This window comes from Tachysurus fulvidraco, chromosome 12 (genome assembly GCF_022655615.1).
Source record: "Tachysurus fulvidraco isolate hzauxx_2018 chromosome 12, HZAU_PFXX_2.0, whole genome shotgun sequence".
Taxonomy (NCBI): domain Eukaryota; kingdom Metazoa; phylum Chordata; class Actinopteri; order Siluriformes; family Bagridae; genus Tachysurus; species Tachysurus fulvidraco.
This window is the reverse complement of record NC_062529.1, coordinates 15,548,314-15,569,967: the sequence shown is the minus strand read 5'-3', so window position 1 is coordinate 15,569,967 and position 21,654 is coordinate 15,548,314. Positions and strand designations below refer to the sequence as shown.

At 39.5% G+C, this 21,654-nt stretch overlaps 1 protein-coding gene across 3 annotated transcripts; it reads right to left on the bottom strand.

Annotated features, from left to right (window-relative positions):
* Window positions 1-1,752: 1,752 nt before the first annotated feature.
* Window positions 1,753-21,330, bottom strand: ddhd1a (DDHD domain containing 1a). Of its 3 annotated transcripts, none has more exons than XM_027172315.2 (15): window positions 21,061-21,330; window positions 19,982-20,663; window positions 18,784-18,960; window positions 14,512-14,607; window positions 12,034-12,162; window positions 11,677-11,824; window positions 8,491-8,600; window positions 8,179-8,285; window positions 7,810-8,069; window positions 7,624-7,699; window positions 7,054-7,203; window positions 6,901-6,965; window positions 6,316-6,488; window positions 4,710-4,883; window positions 1,753-4,600 (listed from the first exon to the last, which is right to left on the bottom strand). In XM_027172315.2, the coding sequence occupies exons 2-15, from the start codon at window positions 20,652-20,654 to the stop codon at window positions 4,410-4,412; spliced, it is 2,529 nt and encodes an 842-aa protein (XP_027028116.1). In that variant the 5' UTR covers window positions 20,655-20,663; window positions 21,061-21,330; the 3' UTR covers window positions 1,753-4,409. The 3 variants fall into 3 exon arrangements, with proteins under 3 accessions (XP_027028116.1, XP_027028115.1, XP_027028117.1); XM_027172314.2 differs by having other exon boundaries at window positions 21,011-21,329; XM_027172316.2 differs by lacking the exon at window positions 14,512-14,607 and having other exon boundaries at window positions 19,982-21,324.
* Window positions 21,331-21,654: the final 324 nt, after the last annotated feature.

Sequence of the window (21,654 nt, the reverse complement as noted above, 5' to 3'; positions counted from 1 at the left end):
CAGCCATTGCCTTTTATAGGCCGTGTTTTAATTACGGTGTAAACAGTTAGTGAGATGGTGTGCAGGAAAGTGGAATGGGTGGATGGGAAGAGGCCAGGAGGAGGAGTTCTGACGTTCTCTGAATCACACTGGCAATACGAGACCACCACATACAGGACTGCTGAAGTCATAGACCTTGCTATCAACCTGAAAACTAATGGCTGGTACAATTTTTGGATTGAAGAAAAATATTTTAAATAGAGGAAAAATATGTTCACACTCATGCTGAGGTTATAAGTTGGCATTGCTGCTAGAACACTATGAATCTAGATGCAAGGCATCATTACACCCTCTTCTGAGTGATTGACTGAACCAACAGAAGACACTGCAGATTTAGGAATGGGATCGTGTTTAAACTATTCAAAACCAATGATATCAGCAGAAATCGTGGACTACCTTGCCCTCTGGTGGCCAAAGCATTGAGGTTGTCCACTCAATCCTGACACCACTTAACAACAGATTGCATTACTTGTCAGTGTGTCAAGTCTCTGAAAGTAATGACATCCACCGAGTGCAACATTGATGTCATTTTAAGAAGGGACTTCCCATAATTCTGATTCATCCTCTACTTAGATGACATACTACTCATAAGACACAACTACTCATAAGACACATTGCAGAGCACTGCCCATCATGTGAAAGTTACACACTTGCAAAAAAAAATCACATCATGCAACAAAAAAAATACTATAGAAGATAAATGTATTTCCTGACATAAAACTGCATACATCTCAGTATGTGGCAAGTCCTGCTGACACAGGCAGGTATTGGTTTTAACCATCTAATTTTCCTATATTGACCGTAAATTCTAGCACAACAGGAGGTTGGTGACATTAGCCCCAGTTTCATACAGTACATACCATTGCCTCATGTAAATGACTTATCTATTCCAAGGTGTGCAAAATAAAAAATGCGGTTATGGTAAGAATTTAAAAAATTACATGAAATTAAGGATTAACGAAAAGGCTAAAATTCATATTTAAAATGAAAATAAATGTATTAAAACAATTTTTAGACTTTAACAGGGCAGCACATTTCCTAGGATTTGTCTTCGCCTCTGTTAACAGTTTCACGTTCTCCCCATCCTCGAAGGTTTCTTCAGGGTTTTTCAGTTTCCGAAAATTTGCAGGTTAATGGACCGGGTACTCTAAATTGAGTGTGAAGAAGTGTGTGTGCTTTTCTATGATGGCCTATGATAGAGTGGCATCCTATTAAGAATGTGTCCCATCCTGACTTAGACCAGGAAAATAGAGTTACTGAAGTTGACTGAATGACTTACTGACTGAATGAATGAATGCTTTTAGGATCAGGAAACACCCTGTAATTAGCTTAATGAGGTTCGTCCAGTAATGCCCAGACTAAACATTCAGAGCATTACTACGTGTCCTCTAGATGCATAATCAATCTATCCGTCCAAAAACAATACAATACATAAAGACAAATAAGGTAATACCTTTTATCTTGATGAAATTAAATCAGGCAGTGTGCATCACAGAGCATGGGATCAGTACAGTCAGTCTTGTAAATATTTTGGAAACACCCATCACTGTGGAATTCTGCTCGTCCCACACACATTTCTGAACTCCCCCAGTTACACAGTTCAGGCAACAATATTCTGTTTAAAATTACCACAGAAATAGACAAAAACAGAAAAATATTTAAAGGAAAATGCTACAACTGAACACTGAAAGAAAAAAGTACTGTACCAAAACAGAAGAGTAAAGCTTTAATAAACTGAAATACAGTGTTATTCGGATGGCAGTTTGAATCCATTACAGGCATGGGTTATTGCACAGCATCTCTTCCCAAGCTCAATGTCTCTAGTACATTTAAATAACAGTCATTTGGGACATTTTTCATGTTTTGAAATAAGTATTTTTTTTTTTTTTTTAGGAGAAACTGGCCTTTAAGCTGCAGAACAAAGTACACACAAGAGGATCCTTTATTGTACTATAGTGTAAAATTAGTCATGAATATCTCCAATGACAATTTTGTGAGATGCCCTGTTAAGAAACATTTATAAGTTAGCAAATACAAAAATAGCATTTGTAGCTTATATACCATGTTATTCAAAATCAGAAATTACATCTCTAAACATCACAAAAAAAATCTCAAACCTGAGCATGCATTTAAGGAATGCCCACCTCCTGCATATATTGTAGTACAAATTCACTTATTTTGCCCAGCCTTATTTTGATTAGCCAATCTGTTAATTACTGGGCTGAAAGATCTGGAAGCAGCACTAATGCAGAAAATGTACTGCTGCTTTTACGAGGATAAAAATTTCCTTATATTATTCCATCTGTAATTAGTATTAGTGGAGCATGCAGTGATTATGAGGCACGGCATGCCAGAAAATAACAACAACAACAAAAAAAAAAAACGTGCTAAGAAACAAACCCTCCATGACTTAGAACCTCTGACATGTTTTGCCTGTGATTAATTTAAACAGATAATGTTACCACAGTTCTAGCAACTGAACAAAGTGCATTCTCTTCCATAATGCAATACATGAAGTAGCAAAACATAAATGCACATCAAGAGGGTCTTTTATTTCGTTCTGTGCCATTTATAGCCATGCGGTAATGTGCAAGGTCTGGTCCTTCATTCATTTCTGTTTCCTATTGCCAACAATAACAGTGAGTCATAAATAATTCTATTTCATCCTTCAGTGCGAAGGGAAAAGCCACGTCAGCTTCCCAACAGAAGACTGGCTCTGTGGTCCTCAAAGGCAACCTGGACATTTTTAAATATCCACACAGGCTAACAACACTAACTGCACTTGTGCGAGTGTACAACGATAAACAAAATAAATCAACATACTACAGCCCTTGCCATAGATGGGAAAAGTATGGCCTTTGGGGATTTTAAACACAATGTAGACCCAAAACAAAGCAGATGCTGGCTGTTAAAAGTTGGTACCATTAAATTTTCTTATTGATAATCCGTCTGGTTATTCTCTCCCCATTGCATATCTAGTATCTCAAAAGTGCTTAAAAGAAACAAGACTAAAAGCTTAAACATGAAGTAACTATTTCTATGAGTAGGAATTTTATAGCTAAAACATTTGGCCTCTCATTGAAACGTCACAATTTTCAAGGACTATTACTGTAATTCCACAATTGTTAACTAAATATATATAAAATATATAATCTCTGTTTTTTTACTATGGGCCTAAATGTTCAAAAGGTGCCTGAATACCGCACCACCATGAGGCACAGAAACATTGGAAAGTAATGCCTCCAGTGAGTCCAGTTATCTTGGCCTAATTACTAGTGTAATTACATTAAACAGAACACCCATACAGCTTATCCAATTCCACTCCACTGTATTTGGTGGATGAAACAAGGTTGAAATAATAACTAACGAGAGAATTTCTTTGAGGCTACACAGTAGTTCTAATACTCCAAAGTAACAATGCACCAGATTACACACACATGCAACACATGGCCTGACTCAAGTAAGACTGTAAAATGTTAGGTTTGGCTACAAAATCAATACAGCAGCAATTTCATCCTCAAACTACATGCAAAGTAGAATCACCCATATTAGTAGCTTAAGAAAATGCACTGTTAACTTTGTATCCTGACAGCACCATCTGGTTGTAAAATCCATTGAATATAACAATTGTTTCTTCTTATTTATCTCCTGTATAAAAAGGACATTCATTTTGTTTAATGGTTTACTCTTCTCCAGCTTGAGAATCCAAATATTGTCTGTTAGTCATTAAAGAGGTCCAGTATTCTCCAGGAATATTACGGTAAAAATAAACATTTAAATCTTGAAACAATTGCCCCAAAAAATTAGTGCGCTATGCAAGATCCTCATATATTACTATGTCAATAAATAAAGAGTTGCATTGGGTATTTACTTATATTTTTAACATTGTGCAAATGAGGATTGAACAGCCTAGAGAAATGGACGTTAAAAGGATTTAGGGGTCCTAGTTTGTATGCCCTTTAGTCTGGTTTAGGCTTTGAAAAAAATGCAGTTCCAAAAACCATGTAGGTTGGCGAAGTGCACGCACACCCACACAATACTAAGGATGGAACAGGACTGGCTGAAAAGGCCTCAACGGCACCCAAAATAAAGCCTTACAAAACATTCCTAGGGCCAGAGATATACTCAATGTCTCAATGTATCAAAGAGTTTTCCCAGTAGGAGACGATGGTTACTAGGTTAACGGGAAAGGTTGCTGCAAAAGCAACAGGAAAAATGGTAATCAGTCTTTGTATGACAAAGAAGAATTTATAGGAGTCAAAATGAGGGAGTGTGGGAGGGAGGGAGTGTGCTTGAGTGTTTTCTTATCGCTACAAGAGAAGATCGATCTATCTGTGTGGGGACTGGACTTGTGTGGTCATTTCTCTGGGTCACTCAGGGTCAGGGTCAGGATTGTCTTGGCATGTCTCAGATGAGCTCTGTGATTTGTATATGAAGGTCAGCAGGAACAGGGCCACATCAGGAGAGTTCCAGTAGGCTGTGTGAGAGGTGACTGCTGACCAGTAGCGGCTTTCAACCAAGCCTTCCCGCAGCTCAAAGTCAATGCGGTGCTCCATCTCCACTGCAGTAACAGAAACACTTAATATTCTCACACAGGCTATCCAAACAAAACATACAGACAGCCTAAAATATTTATAATTGAGGTGCAAGTATGATCGATGCATGCACACCTGCAGCATCAATGATGGTGGAGGTGGACTGAGACATGGTGGACAGGCCATACACCGACTGGCTCTTCTCTTCACCATCCAGTGCTACAGAATCCACTCCTGATGGTTGACTGCTGGAGCGTGAGAAACGGGAGAACAACATTCCTCCGATGCCTTTTCCAATGCTGGCAGCACCTGAACACATAACAGTGCAGAAGTCTGTACACAAGCTACACACATCTCTACTACCCACACTCAATATTCAATCATCTTCCACCAAACCGCTTGGTACGGTAAGATGCAGAAATATATCCATGCTCCAAAATTTCAGTGTTTCCATTGCTGTATACACTAGAGTGAATTTGGTAACTGAATTTGGTTACCCTATTTTATCAGGTATCATGAGGATTAGATTTTTTTTTTTAGCAAAAGAGGAATTGTCAGGAGAACAAACTCCTCTAGAATGTCAGCAAGAACAAAGAAGCTGATAACAGACTTCAGCACAAAGCGATTAGATGTCACTGGAGAGTGTAAACAATTTCTGATACCTTCTAAATAACTAGTATGTGTACAAATCAACACCATGATGAAGAAGGCTTGTCAATGTCTTCACTACCTTAAATGCACATTAAACTGCCTTTTAATATGCTATGGGACTTTTACACCTTCATGCTCAAGAGCATCCTGTTGGGAAGCATTACAGCCTGGTTTGGGAAGAGCAAAAAGCAGGATAGGTGGGCTCTCTAGAGGGAGGTGTGATCAGATGAGCTTAGTCTCATGTGTACAACAACCACTTTCCTACTTGTATAAAAGCAAATTGGGGTTAAAATAAATTTTATAGTTTATTCTATTTTTATGTCCCAGACAGTTGAAAAAGCAATTCACTGCACATCATACGGTGTATACATCATACTGTAAACCGGAACCTATGAGTGGAACAGGAAATTGTTAGAAAACATACCGCTTAAAATTCATCGTAAAAATATGCCATTTCATGTGGGCATCAAACTCTTTTCTCTCATTCTTCACAAGTTCACATGAGAAGTAGACAAGAAACAGCCCTGCACATTATTTTCACAGGTACTCATATTATAGCAATAAGTGTTCCTGGCCATGATTTGATTTGTATTCAGATAGCAAACTTCCTATACCCATAGTCCACTCTATGGTGGAAGTACCAGCTGGAAAGGCTACATCTCCAAAGGTTGTCCACAAGGTGGCAGTAAGATCCCCAAATAATCTTCAAGGACATCATGCATGTTCATTACAAAAAACGAGTAATGACATTTTAACACATAGATGAGAAGTATCTAAATGAGTTTTGAATCATCATACCATTGTATGTGTCTGGTATTAACTGTATCAGTTCCTGAAAATAGGACAAGATGTCATTTATACACTAATATAGTAACCTGCTTTACACTTAAATTATACCATTTGTACTGTTCTTGCTCTGGGTATTCATCTTTTGTTCTGTTTTTAAAAATGCCTTGGGTTTTTTTGCAAGTACCTTTGGTTTGGGCTCCATTATGATGTGACCTTTAGACCCCATAGCAAAATCTAATTTTATAGGGTACAAATTATGTTTGTAGAATCGTTTATCAAATAACCCTGAGGTGTGAGGTACCCAGTATGCTGGCCTTGCCCAGTGTGGTGATGGAATCTCCATAGGGTCGTCGAGACATTACAGGTGATGTACTGGGGCTGGGAAGACTCTCTGTGTCTGAAGTGGGATCCTTCACTGGGTTCAGGAAAACAGGTTTCATTTCATCATATGGTGTTGGATTGGAAGTGTTGCACCTGCAGGCATAGTTTAAAAATAGCTGACTGATCAGTGAGTCAATGAGCCATATGTCATGCTGTTTGATCTTATGCTTTTTATTTATTTATTTAAAAATATAAACACTGACCGGTCAAATAAACGCCCCCTGAGGAGTGGGTACTGGTAAATGATTTTTACATCTTTTTACATTTTACACAGTTTACACCTAAACACTGTGGACACAGTGAATTAAATGTGTTGTACTTAGGCTATAATTAGATAGTCATTTGAAATGACTAATAAATTATCATTATTAAAATAAATGATCCTGTATAAACATGTGTAACTTGCCATAATAAAACAATAACTTTTATGATGTTCATTTTTTGCTTAGAACAAACGGCTGTATGTTAAATAAACCCAATTTATGGACAGATTGACAACACTTACCAGTGTATTTGGACAGGTGCAATATTGTTGTAGTGTTTCAACACAAGGGGCTCCAGTCGATAGGCCTGTTAGATATATAAAGAATGTTTTTTAGAAAGGTGTTCAAGTAGTATAAAGAGTGCAATAATTAATGAATTATGCAGATTCTCTTACCACTGGGTCTGTGGGGTGGAAAATATTAAAAAGGCGCTGACAGATGGATTTCGGCATGATGTGGTCCTGGTATCCACTGTTCCCTGGTCGAATGCCACGCAATGCCAAGAACACCGCTAGGGGAGAGCCCATGCAGAAGTAGTTCTCTACCTATAAGACCAGACTGAGTGATTCTACACGCTATACAGTGAACACCTTTAAAGTGTGGTTTCTATCCCAAAATTCAGGCAGAAATTTGTATAACTATTTAAAAGATCAAAATGTGAAGCTTCTTAATAACGTGTTAGTAAGGGCCACCATGGGCCACCAGAAGGGTTTTATGGCTGCAAAATTTGCGGCTGAGCCTCAACTGCAGCTACCTACTTTGTATTCACAATCATTTTCCATTATATCATTTATCATAAAAATGCATGTTGTAGATTATTAATAGTTACTGACTGTGACCTAGCTGCTGTTATGGCAGAGCAGCCCCTTGTATCCCAGCTCATTTCTTGTAAACATATAGTTGCATGCACAAAAACACCTCAGATATTTGTTGTATGTAAACAAAAGATTTATTCCATAATATACCTTAAACTTCAATTCAGGAGCACCTGGAGGTTTAGTAGCCTCTAAACCCTGAAGCTGTTCCTCCAGTTCTTGCAACCTGAAACGAACAGAAAACAAATTTTAAATTAATACCGCAGATAATTTGCAGATAAGAAATATAAAAGGAAACAGGGCCTGCCTTGTAACAAAGATAAGTAAAGTCAACACCTTTGTCTGGCATGTTGCACCTGCTCCAACAGATGGCGCTCTTTGTAGTTCATCCAGCGCAACTCCTCCTCGTCAGGCTCCTGTAGCTCCTGCATGCGAAAACGCACCGGGTCCCAGCCAGTCATGATGTCGTATGCAATCACACAGCCTAGAGAGTGGGAAACGATGGATACCTTGCCCCCATTCTGCTCAAACTCTGGGTTCCGAGTGCAAAAAAGTGTGTACAGTCGGTTGAGTTCCTGGGTCAAGCCTTTAGTGATCTACACATTTTGCAAAGAAATCAGTTAAAATGCACTTCAGTGTGAACAAGCAGTTTATTTGAACACCAACAATTAGATGTATTTTTAGGAAGTGGGAGTATAATTTTACCTCATCTCTGTAGAGAGGGCTGGTGTAATACATGATGTCCATGGCACTGCTGTTCAGTAAGTCTCTCAGCCCTCGCACTTTATCTAGTGTGATGGAGTCGACTGTGTCTACAGAAACAGAAGTGTTTACATTTAGCATTCAATGACAATATTCATGGTTTCTGTTTGTGCATTTCCTGAACTGAATGTAGCATAATAAAGGCAGAACAAGGACGACTAATCACAGACAATCATGCGTATACATATGTGGGCTTGTGTACTCGGGTATTAAAGCTAGACAGGTGGGTTTAGCTGTTGTATATAAGTCCAGTACCTCCATCCAGGCTCAGTTTGGAGCGCCACTCTACTGGCAAAAACTCCACATGCTCCTCAATGTGCTCGGAAAAGTGTTTCTCTTCCATTTTCCGCACCGCCTCTCGCAGCCTAAACATATGCAAGAACACACACAATATACATGGAGACTCTGTGTATTTGTGCAATGATATTAATGAAATGTTTTTTTGTTGTATTCTGGTAAATACTAACACACGTTATACATTTATAGCTTACGATAAATATCTAAACCTGTTTCAGTGTTTAAATTTATACATACACATATAGATCCATACACTGTGTATGAATCTACATGCCTTAGAGTCAACAGCGAGTGACGGTGAACAAAGCTGACTTTGAAAGGGCAATAGTAGAGTGCCAAGAGTCTTTTGGTCATTTTTGATGAATAAAAACCATTCATCTCATCTCTCATCTCATTTTCTACCGCTTTATCCGAACTACCTCGGGTCACGGGGAGCCTGTGCCTATCTCAGGCGTCATCGGGCATCAAGGCAGGATACACCCTGGACGGAGTGCCAACCCATCGCAGGGCACACATTCAGATTGACTGATATGCCTTTAAGGTGGCCTCTGCTCTGTTGTTGCACACTGGGGCTCAGTCAAGTCACTGCCTGGCCAATAGGAGCACTGCCTTTGATAATCTCATTATTGCACCAAGACCTCATGCTGAACTGCAACAATGGAACAGACACTTCATTCTTCATATTTTATGTAATTGTACGAGTCATTATTGTGGATTGTTTTCATGATATGACTTGTTTTGTGTCATGTTCACCAAGCTGAATTCACTGAAATGTAACCTTGGATAACCTTAGTTACATTTCATTAAATTATGGTGACAATTTGAATACCCTGTTGTTTACTATAAGTGTGTGAGACACAAGTCATTTCAGGAAAGGCTTTTCAACAGGCACAGGGGATTGAATAAGACTGCTAAAGAGGTACACTTGGGAGTAACAGAATAGTCATGCTCTTGTGTGCAGGGACAAAAAAGGAGACTGAACAAAGGAATTAAAGAATGATGAGAGAAGATAAGACGAGACAGTAATGATCAAGCTCTTTCTTGGAAGGTATTGAGTAATCCACATTCCTTCAACAGGCTTAGTGGCCGGACTGATCTACTTTACAAGCTTAACCCACTAAGCTCCAAGAAAAGAGTGGAAACTAAACCGCACCAAGCAGCAATCGTTATACTCTGCCCAGCTTTATGACAGCAAAAAGGCAAAAATAGTTGTGAAAATGGGTATTTTTCTACATACAGGTTGCAGCTTCAATAAACTCCAGTCTAGGAGCTTAAATCTTTATGTCAATTTAACCACATTTTCTATCTGTGGGATCTCCATTAAATGCCATTGTTTAGATGCCATAGCTTCTTCAAAGTCAAAGGTAGAGCAAATGTCTCAGAGAAAAGGTCTGTACTCCTCGTGGTACCCAATTCCATTATCCTCGACTGAAAAGGCTTAAATTTAACGGTCAGCTATGGAGAAGGTAACAAAATATACAAACGCTAAAACACAAGTTAGGAAATGGTAAGAACAAAGTGAAAGTGACTTTTAAAGAATGACAACCTCAGGTAAACCACACCCTTGTTTGGGTTTTATTTACAAATCAAAAAGCAGAAAAGAGGTTTTATAAGATATTATTGGTGTATGAAGTGGCTTAGATTCATATAAAGAAGAGGGGTTTAAATTAGGTTGTTTCTGATTGTTGTTAGATAGACATTTTTTCCCAAAAAAGTTCTCACAGTCCCTGTATCCAACTATTAAATAAAGAACTTACACAATAACATTCCTCACATATTTCTTTCCAATAAAACCTGTTAACATCCCATACATGCTAATGTAAAGAAAGTGAGTCCCCCAATCAAACAAAAAGCCAGGGTAATATATTTGGAGCTGAACTACCAAAAATGAGTTCAAGCTATAATTAGATGGGTTGGAAGTGGATAATGAATTAATTAGAGCTACGTATGGGCTACAGTGAGCACCTACACCAAGGGTGGCCAACCCGCGGCTCCCGAGCCCCATGCGGTTCTTTTCCCGGTTTAGTGCGGCTTTTACGTTCATATCAAAGTTTGAATTTGTGTATTTTTAATATGCGTGTTCACTTCGCTTGAGTTCAATACGGTATTTTTGTCAAACGCGCATGTGAGTGGGATGAAAATACCTCAAAGTTTCCTAGTAGGAGCAAGATCATTTGAGTAAACAATGTGTTTCAAGTTCGCTCTCAAAATGGCAGGGGAAAAAAAAAGGTGATGTTCATGTGTGCCCATGTTTATGATGTGGCTCTTTGCTGGAACACAGTGAAAAATGTGGCTCTTGGTCTCTGACTGGTTGGACACCCCTGGTCTACACAGACGCTGTGTCCCAACTCTCCTACTTAAACTATTTTACATTTTGAGGGCTTAAGCAAAAGAGTACTGTATGCAAGTACTGAGACGTACAAAGGTATCATTTAACAGAAATGAAAATTATTGCCTAGTTATGCAAACTGTCACCACAATCAATCTCCTCCTTGCACTTTAGCTTTCCTTCATTCTTTATATAATTTATACAAAATAATTTAATTTTCAATTCCATTTATTTATTTGTGAACATTTCATTTACACCTCTCTAAAATGCATCTAATAACGCAGAGCAAACAGTCACAGAACTCCTCCTCCCTTGTGCAAAGAGACCATCCGGGTAACTTTGGGGGCCTCGTTATATTTATATCATACTACAATTTGGGACGTACAACTTCTAATCTGGGACACTATTTAGAATGGATAGTATACAAATTGGGAAACCTTATATAGTAATTGTACATGACAAACTGACATTGAGCATAAGAAATGTAATTCCACGTAACACGGCCAAAAAGAAACATGAGCCTGGTCTCAATATGCAGGCAAATACAATGGCTGCACTCAATGCTTTCATTAGATATTAGTTATTTTCTACTGAACAGCCAGGGGATATTTCAAACTATGAAATGAAATTATTCACACAACATGGCACGAACAAACACCAAACACTTCATACATGTAGAAGACCCAACCAATTGAACCCTCATTGTCCATGACTTACATCAAAACAGATAATGTGCAGCACAGACAAAAGGATCAACAACTATATTGTGTAAACATATTTGACATACTTCTTCTAGTTAGGTTCTGAATACTTACATGCCCGTGTTCTTGATAATACGATCTTTGTCCATCTTCTGGCCAATGCCATGCACAACAAAGACAATGTGGGTTGTCTGTGGGGGCTTATCTTCCAAAGATGCCTCCTCCACATAGCCTCGATGAAGCCTGGTGCCACTGCTTGAGGCTGGGTTCCACAACATGAAGAAAGATTATTATAGTCCAACTCAGCTCAGGTTACAAACACCTGCCATTCTCGAAAATTAGCTTAGGTATTATGACGTTTACTATGGTGCAGCACTGAATGCCAGTTTCAGAGTAGTTTAAATCAGGAGAAACCAGTCCGTTTATGCCCGCATGTTTGCATGCGGGCTGAGCTGAAATGCAAACACTGACCTTTTGAGAAACCAAGCTTCTGTGTGACAGTGCGGGCGATCTTGGAGGTGGTGGCGTCGCTGTACAGATACACCTCTTCAACACCCAGCCAGTCAACATGGCTGCGACTCAGCTTTAGGCTGTGGATGGCTACAAAATAACATGGAGGATGACAAAGAAAATGGAGGAAAAAAAACAACCGTTTACACAAATTCACTTTAGATACATGCTGTGTAACTGACATTGTTCTGGCTTGACAGTTCATGGAATCATGAGTCAAACTATAGAAAGGAAAAAAGAAACCCAAATGAATTAACTGATATTTCATACTTGTTTCATAAATGAGGAATTCTAAATAATACAAGATTAATTCTTACAGCATAATATGAAATCTGCAGACTGAATTGTGTGGTTTCAAAAAGGCTTCATGCTTTCTACACCAACCATATTGCCAACATAATGTGTATTACAAACTACTTGTTTATGTGGAAGTCATATATCAAAAGCAGATAAATCATTTTTTGTTATGTAATCACTCCTATTATGGTTAAGGGGGGAAAAAAACACCTTGCATCCACCACAAAGATCTATAAATATATATCTCACAAACTCTATATTTATAACAATTACAAAAAAATAAAAAACTGTTCGGAGCTACTCAGGATAGAATAATCAACACTGGTTCTGCATTGTAAAAGTTTTGCACAGTAACATTCATAATAGTGCTCCAGGATTCTGTGTGCGCGTGTGTATGTGTGTGTGTGGGGGTGTGTGTGTGTGTGTGTTTCTTATTAGGGCTGGATTCTGTTCATCGCCATCACTTTGTATGAAATGCTAGCATTCATGAGATTACACCCTATTTTCAAGTGGCTCTGCTCAAAAGATTGAGACGCATCATTTAATTAACATAGAAAACGTATCACATTGGCTAAAAGACTGATGCCAAGAATGATCCAAAACACTGTAATATTACACACACTGTTGAAACTGTGGTGCCATTATAACCCTACTGTATAGCTGAATCTTTTTATTGCTCTATCCAACACCTGACCCATCTCACACGTTTTCTCCAAATCTTAAGGTCGGGTCATAAAATAATTAATCGTTCAATTATTGTCATATATCCTGTCATCATATTTTACTCTAAACAGTCAAACAAACAAACAAAAAAAACCCGGAAAGGATTTTTACGTCAAAAGCAAACAGAAGAGCACACCACATCAACCACACAGAAGCACACTGTAAAACAGGATGTTATAAGAACAAAGTATTACGCATGATATTGAACTAAACATTTATTTGCTGCCTCTATCTAAATATGAACAAATGTAATAAAATATGAAAGAAGAATAAATCCCATTTTACAGGAAGAAAAGAGCACACCAGGGTCAAACATGTAACTAGAAATCTGAAATAGTTTTCAGAATCAAAGCGAACTCAATATGCGCATCATATATACAGAGCCATAGAGATATATTACCCTTCTGTATTCTTGATATGTTTGACTCTGGTTAGGTCAATCTGAAGTGCGAGCACAGAATCAAAACACACCGGAAATGCAGCTGGAAACTACAGACTTGGAGATACTAAGCAGAGGTCCCAGCACTTTGAAAAGAAGTGAGAATGAAGGATAGTATTATGAATGAAAAGCTTTACCATACTAAACCAGTGGAAAATTGATATGCACCAGTTTATGCTGCATATGTAACAGGCTATTGTAAATGAACCCTTTTGGTTATATTGCCTTCTGTGTTCACATGGGAAAACAACCGTATGTCGGTTAAATGGAAAAAACTCAGTGGGGCCTAGGAAAATATAATTATAGAAATATAAATTTAAGCCCAATAAGGGATTAAACTGTTGCCATACTGCAGGAGGGCAGAATACATTCAGGGAATATGTAAATACAACAACACTCCCTACTCCAGTGTGCACAACATATGACCATAACAGCACAGAGGAGTACAGTGTACATACTGTAGAGAAGGCTGAGGAGACCACAATGCTTCCATTTGACTCCCATAATGAAGGCAGGTGTTGCAGGGATTCATTCATGAAACCAAACATGCCATCTGGCTAACAAACCACTCCATTTAACATGGCATTATTATGGTTTAGTAAGATAAAAATAAAAAAGGAAATGAGCAGAACACCAGGGCTTACTCATAAACCCAGTGCAAGAGCCTACTGTATGTCTAAGTCTACAACTAGGCCAAACTACATCTAATTAAAGGAGAACAAGGCCAGATTTAAAAAGAAGCAGCAGTGCATTTAGATGCCCACTGGAAAAGCAAGCATTAAAAAGAAAGTGCTTAGAAGCCAAAATCAAAACACAGCCCAGCCCATTGAGTAGGAGATGTTCTGAGCACTAGCACTCTCATATTCATACAAATTATTTGATCTAGGCCTTGTTCTAGAGCTCACCTAATAGGCAAAAGGGGAAAGTCCAAAGATAAAATCCAAAGGGAATCAAAGTCAATGATGCAGGAAATACAGTACCTTGGCAACGCTTTCGCTTGAGGCTTTTAGTACTCGTCTGATATCCGCTCCATTTGAACAGAAAGGGGAGGTAGAATGGAGGAAGGTGGGAGAGAACTAACAAACCAAAAATCAGTAAGTGGTCATAGTAATAATAGTAGTGGCGGGTCTACTTAATTAACAATGTTAAAACCAGAGATGTCTTTAATTTAAATTTACAGTTATAATCACCCATATTCATATACAAAATAAATGCTAATATACAGTATGTTACGGTTAGTTATAGGCTTATTACAATGAGGATACCATCTGTTAAATCAAAACAAAACAAAAAAAAACTGTTTCACAATTCACAAATTCATTTATTAGAAAAGGAAAACAGCTGACAAAGGTGTAAGCCTAAAGGAAAGCCTAAAAGGATCATTTTTTCCATTAATCTCATCTATACTGTGGTCCAGCAAACCCTCCAACACCAACATCAACTAACTATTATTTCACTCACCATGGCACATGTTGTGGTGATGTGACAATAAAAGTGACTTGACTTGACTATTATACACTGATTATGAATTCAGTCCTCAATTTTTAAAAATCAACATTCATTCATTTTCTACCCCTTATCCGAACCTCTCGGATACCTCTCAGGCGTCATTGGACATCAAGGCAGAATACACCCTGGACGGAGTGCCAACCCATCGCAGGGCACACACTCTCTTATTCACTCGCATGCACGCACGCACACTCGCGTGCACGCACGCACACTCGCATGCACGCACGCACACACACACTCGCACGCAAGGCACACGCACACTCGCGCGCACGCACACTCGCACACTCGCACGCACGCACACTCGCACGCACGCACACTCGCACGCACGCACACTCGTATGCACGCACACTCGTACGCTCGCACACACACACACACACTCGCACACACACACACACACTCGCACACACACACACACTCGCACACACACACACACTCGCACACACACACACACACGCACACACACAAACTCGCACACACACACACACACACACACACACACACACACACACACACTCGCACACTCGCACACTTGCACACACACACACACACACTCGCACACTCGCACACTCACACACACACACACACACACACACCACACACACACACACACACACACACACACACACTCGCACACTCGCACACACACACACTCGCACACTCGCACACTCGCACACTTGCACACTTGCACACTTGCACACACACACTCGCATACCTCCCCATTTAGCCTAATTGATTAAGTAGTTCATGAACACAGAGGTAAACTGTGTGCTGGTACAGCTTGGACATACTGCCACACAGACACACAGGGCACCATGCTTCACAACCGAATACAAGATAAACCCTGAAAAGGATTGCAGATAACGGGGTGTCCCTTGAGTCTAAAATAAAAAAAGTTATATAATTATAGGCCTATAAATGATTCTAAGACACTGATGTTTGCACATACTGTATGTGTCTCTCTGCAGTAATAAGGTATTTTATCTCCTCATGTCAAACAGGCTTGCCACACCTGGGTTACGCTTTGAAGAAACAATTAGACTTGCAAATTACAGCCAAACAGCAGAAATGCTCTCAGGACAGAAGATGTAAAGTGCAAGTTTCAGAGACTGAAAGCTTTGGACAAAATCAGCAGCCCTGTCAGGAGCAGTCAATATCATGACCTGTACTGTCAAGGGACCCACACAAAGACTTGCATGGTTGCTGAATACTGCAAGATAACTGCAGTACATAAAATAGCAAATTCAGTATCATTGTGTTGCATCATAACCCATCATTCATAACTTAACAATTCTTAAACCATCACCAATTGACTGCCATTCATATACAAGCATTCGTTCATCTAAATTGTTTTAAAAATAAAAGTGACTTATAAGGCCAACACTGGCCACCATGATTCTTCAATGCCACCTGGCATATATTCTTACAGATAGTTTCTGGAACTATGAATGGGGGATGAACACCATTCATCCAAAACGCAACCTTAAAAGATAATTCATGCGGTCATAATGCCAACCTGGCTTAAAGGGCTGGAACTGTGCAAAAATCTACATTTCTAACAATTAGTAATGGCTGTGAGTAATCACTGTTACTCATATAGGAAATGCTCAATACAAATTTGGAAAGATTTCTACTATAAGATTTGCTGTCAAAATCACATCAACAATAAAGTGGAATACATCTTTCTGCCTTGACCTCATTTCCTGGATTACTATTGATCAAAGAATAAGAAGCAGGTAGGTCAACTTTATATAATCTTGTTTGACTGTACAGAACAGCATATTATTCTGCAGCACATACAGCACGATTACTTCTGACTGCGTGACGGTGGCATGAAGTCAGTATTTGCATTTTGTCCTGGCTAACCTTATGACCTCTTTAAGCTCATGTTTCAGAGCATACCAGTTTAGTTTTCCTTAATGCTAAAGAGATGTGACAGACTAGACCAGCTGACACTGCCATACTGTATGTCAGCTGGTATCAAATTAAAATTCAGTGTGTAGTTTAACAAAACGGATCTGGCATGTAACTGTGTCGTTATCTAATGGAGCTATTACTTGACCCGATCTTCACAGCAGTTTTAATCACATCAAAAGCAATTACAACCATTGAATTAGGTCAACAATATTTAACTTCAAAGATCTCCCTGGTATCGTTATTTTAATTATCATAGAAATGAGTCATTTATATGTGACATTGGGAATATGGTGTGTGTGCCTAAGTGTAAAAGCAGGCAAAAAAAAGAGAAATAGTGTTGGACAAACAGGCTTTCACACTGCACACACACTTGCTCTAATGGTTAATGAGTTAGTCTTAGTTCCTTTTACAAAACCTCACTAAAACTGCTGACCTTCCATAGTAAAAGCAGAAGAGGAGACAAATGATGCGTTTGCTAAAATTAGTCATTTAACCATATACTGAATAGTCCTGCTCTCTCTGTGTAGACAGATAATTCATCTTTGCTGTGTAACTGTGTAACATGTTGGACAAGTTATTGGTGTCACAAACTGGTTCTACTGTGTTCAGAAACAGTAAACTAGCACAGTGACATTTCTTCTGCTACATTTTTTGTACCTTGTTCACAAACAAAAAGGCAATTTACAGCACAAACAGCACTACTCAAATGGTGCTAGCAGACAGTGCAAAAAAAAACACTGCACCATCTGACTGACACCATTGGATAAAAACTTGGCCAAGAGATTGTATGTATGCTAAAGCAGCACCATAATTAATTCTTCATTTTCTCAGTCATGTGACAAGGAAGATCGGATGATCATCTGTCTCAGTCATGTGATTATTCTTTTTAAGGCATGCTATAGCTATAGGGAGAGTAGGAATGACCTTGAACCACTGAAAGTCTGAAAATGTTTACAGCATACTGACTAGTCAAAACACAAAAAGCTTATCTGAAAAAACTTAACCGCATCTTTACACCATTCTTCATCCAAGTCAACTCCCAGATTCTGCCTTTACATCAATCTAATTGAACAATATTTGAATGGCTTCAAATCTCAAACCAGTCATTTAAACCAGTTGTCCCCAACCCCCGGGCCGCGGACCGGTACCGGTCCGTGGACCAAATGGTACCGGGCTGCCCAAGGAACATTAAATGATTTCCATTTTACGCTTTGGTGGAGAGAAGGTGTGTATCGCTCTTCTCTCTGTTCACCAATACTTTCTCATGTTTAACAGTGCTTGGTGTACGTGTATATTCTGTTTGCTCAAATTTAACCCACAAATTAGCAACAATGAGTACAAAAGCGGGGTTTTCTGCAGTGACAGCAACCAAAACAAAATAACGGAATAAACTGGACATAAGTAACACACTTCGGGTGTCATTGTCTCCTATTACCCAAGTTGGAACCATCTCGTTGTAAAGAAACAAGCTCAGGGTTCTCATTGATTAAGCGTTGTAGTGAGTTAAAAAGGCATGTTTAAATAGAATTTTATTAAAATTATTCATATAAATTAATTACTAATTTATATTAATTAAATGCAAATTAGATGGAGTCTATAAATCATCCAGACCGCATCTACTCATACATATGTTTTACAGCTAGCATCAATTCACAAATTATTGTGGTTTACATACAGCAGCATCTTGCTTGATATATAATCAAGTATCAACTCCAAGACAAACGGGGAGAGGGAGCTTTCTCAGTCTTGGATGCAAACAACTAAATGCTCTCTTTCTCTTTTCACTAATAATCACCTCCGTGTTTGGTATCAATTATGTATATGCTTACCTTCTTTGCTATCCACAGTCATGGCCACCGCATCATTTTCTAAAGTGTCCTGCATCTGTTGTCCCCGGAAACACACCAGGTGCTCCTTCTCCAGGAGGTCGCTCTCATCCTCCTCCATAGGTGTCCACGTGCCATCTACAAACCACTGTCCCCTCATCACAGGGATGCGGTCCTGCTCTGTAGGGACAAGAGGCATCTAAGCATCTACCTTCATTAAAAATTTAACAGAGATGATTTGCAGGTTTATTATGTGCACTTATTATATTTTGTTTTGGCAGCACATAGTGTAGGATGATTAAACATAAATGCCCATTCATTTGTTTCAAGCAAATAAAACGTTACTGCGGAATATGAAAGTGCCTTCATTTGTTTCATTACAATAGTCCCTTTATTTAGTCTGTGAGATCATGCTTTTCTGATTGCTTGATCGGGTAAGTGTTTGATATGGTTTCTCACACACACCAAATGACTAAATACATTGAGTACTGATTCAGATGAGACCAAAAATATCACATCAAAACAGGGTTAATTAAAAGAGTAGGCAATTTGGTCTGCTATTTTCTCAGGGAGAAAGGAAGAATATCATTATTGTGGCTGAACTACACCAGGAATTCCAGCTTTTAAATTTAATTCCATCCAAATAAGTCCTACGGATGTTTTCACACAATGTCTGAATATTCAAATTTCCTACCGGCCAAAGAGCACCTGGTTAGATTTAGAGCACTTTTGCTATAATCAAAGCTTTAAAAAAAATAAAAATTCCTCGTTTATTTATTGTATAATTCATTTATTTGATGCATTATAAACGTAACAATGTGCTTCATCACTATTCACGCTGCAATCGTGTGCAAAATCAGTGTCAATTTGAGTAAACAGAACACTTGTTGATGGCATAAAATATGCAATGGATGTAATCGAATGTACCAATTCAGAGTCTCCTGCCAGTTCATCATGCCCGCGATAATACAAACCAATGAATGCCTGTGACCTTTTAAAGCCAATTCTGGGTCTTTGCTTAAATGGTTATGTAGATAACCCTAGATATTAACACATACTGCTCAACAATCTGCCAGGAGAGCATTTTCCCTGAGCAATAAAAGGCAATAGCAGCAATACCTTAAGTGGTATATTTACATATTTTGAAATGTGCTGTTTGGAGACACAAGACATCTACAAGGTATTGAGAATCAGCACTCACGGTTCCAGTAAACAGGATAGCACTCTTTCTCTCTGACATCCACCTCATAGAGTCCTCCTCTGACACACACTGCTTCAATGCTGATGTCCAGGTCGGTGTTCTCCAGCTGTTCGGAGCTCTGTCCCGACGCCACAGCTGCCGCACACTCACAATGATCCTGTACATCCGGTACCGTGAGGCCTGGGCTGATGTCCTGGCCCGGACTCGGTTGACACAATGTGCGGTACATGAGCTCGATTCTCAGGGAGTCGTGCCCGACGAAAGGTTTCCACGTCTTTTTGTCTTCCTTATAAAACCAGCGTACTTCCTCGGGCCCGAGTTCCTCCACGACCTCAAAGCGCGGTCTGGGAGCACCGGAGCGGTATTTTCTCCTGTTCTCCAGCGGACTCGTGTTTCCGTTGTTCTCGCTGTAGTCCAGCGGAGAGCCGTGGAGGTAGGAGTCGGCACCGCTCCGGTAAGACTGGTCCAAGTGCAGCGCCATGGCGTCCTGCCGGGTATGGAGCAGCCCCAGGTGTCTCTCCACATCCGACTGCACCGCCAGGGATTCATCGCAGGAGCACGGAAACCTGTCATTGCTGAGGAGGCCCCAGTTTGTGCTCCCGACGGCGGTATCTCCGTTCTCAGGACTCTCCGGTGGACTAATGAAGGGCGACTTGTTCGTAAAGCTGCTCATAACCGTTTGCTAAGCGAGATATCAAAACAACATGAGACCAACCTGCTCAAGTACGACGGCATAAGCGCTAAAAACACAAGTATTTTATACATCACTACACAATAAATATAATTACACTTGGTTAGCTATATATAAAATATAGCTACACTTAGTTATCAGTGTCAAGATGGATATGCCATGCTAACAGGCTAAGTGTTTCTAACTGACAGGCTGGAAATCTGCTCGTCATTCTCACTATCTCTCTCTCTCTCTCTCTCTCTTTATGTCTCTCTATCTCTTTATGTCTGTCTGTCTGGCTCTCTCTCACACACGCGCACACACAAGCTTCTCGAACTACAGAACGCTAACACCAGCACCTCCTATGTGACCGTTGTAACGAGACGTTCCCTTGTAGCAGCAGTTTAACCTTGTTTTGAAATTCTTGCCCCGGCTTTGAGGCTCCAACGTCAACTCGTCCATTTCCAGTCCAAACAATTTGCCCAAACGTAAACTGAGCGTCGTTACGTAAGCAAACGGATGTCAACAGGAGCGCGCACGTTCATCCCAACGTGGGAGGAAATGACACAGGGTTATAATTTTACGATGATATTTTAATAGCCGGGATCATTAGCATTCTTGTTCTCGTAACATTCTAACAAATTAATTTTATGAGTCTATGTGTAGGCACATATCAACTTTAGTACGTTACACGATAAAGTACTAAAGGGGCATTCATTTATACACTGTTAACTCTCAGTGCTGCTCGTAAAGCACGGATACAGTGGAAGGGTTGCGTCAGGAAGGGGATCCAGCGTCAAACCTGTGGCAAAATCAAATATGCGGAACGGATGATCCGCGGATGCGACCAGGAACATCTCAATAATGTCGTGGAACATTTCGTTTATTTCAGTAATTCAGCTCAAATTTGGCACAAGCCCACACTGACAAAAGCACATGACTGTGCATGACTGGCCAGCAAACTCACCAGACCTGAACTACATAGATAATCTATAGGGTATTG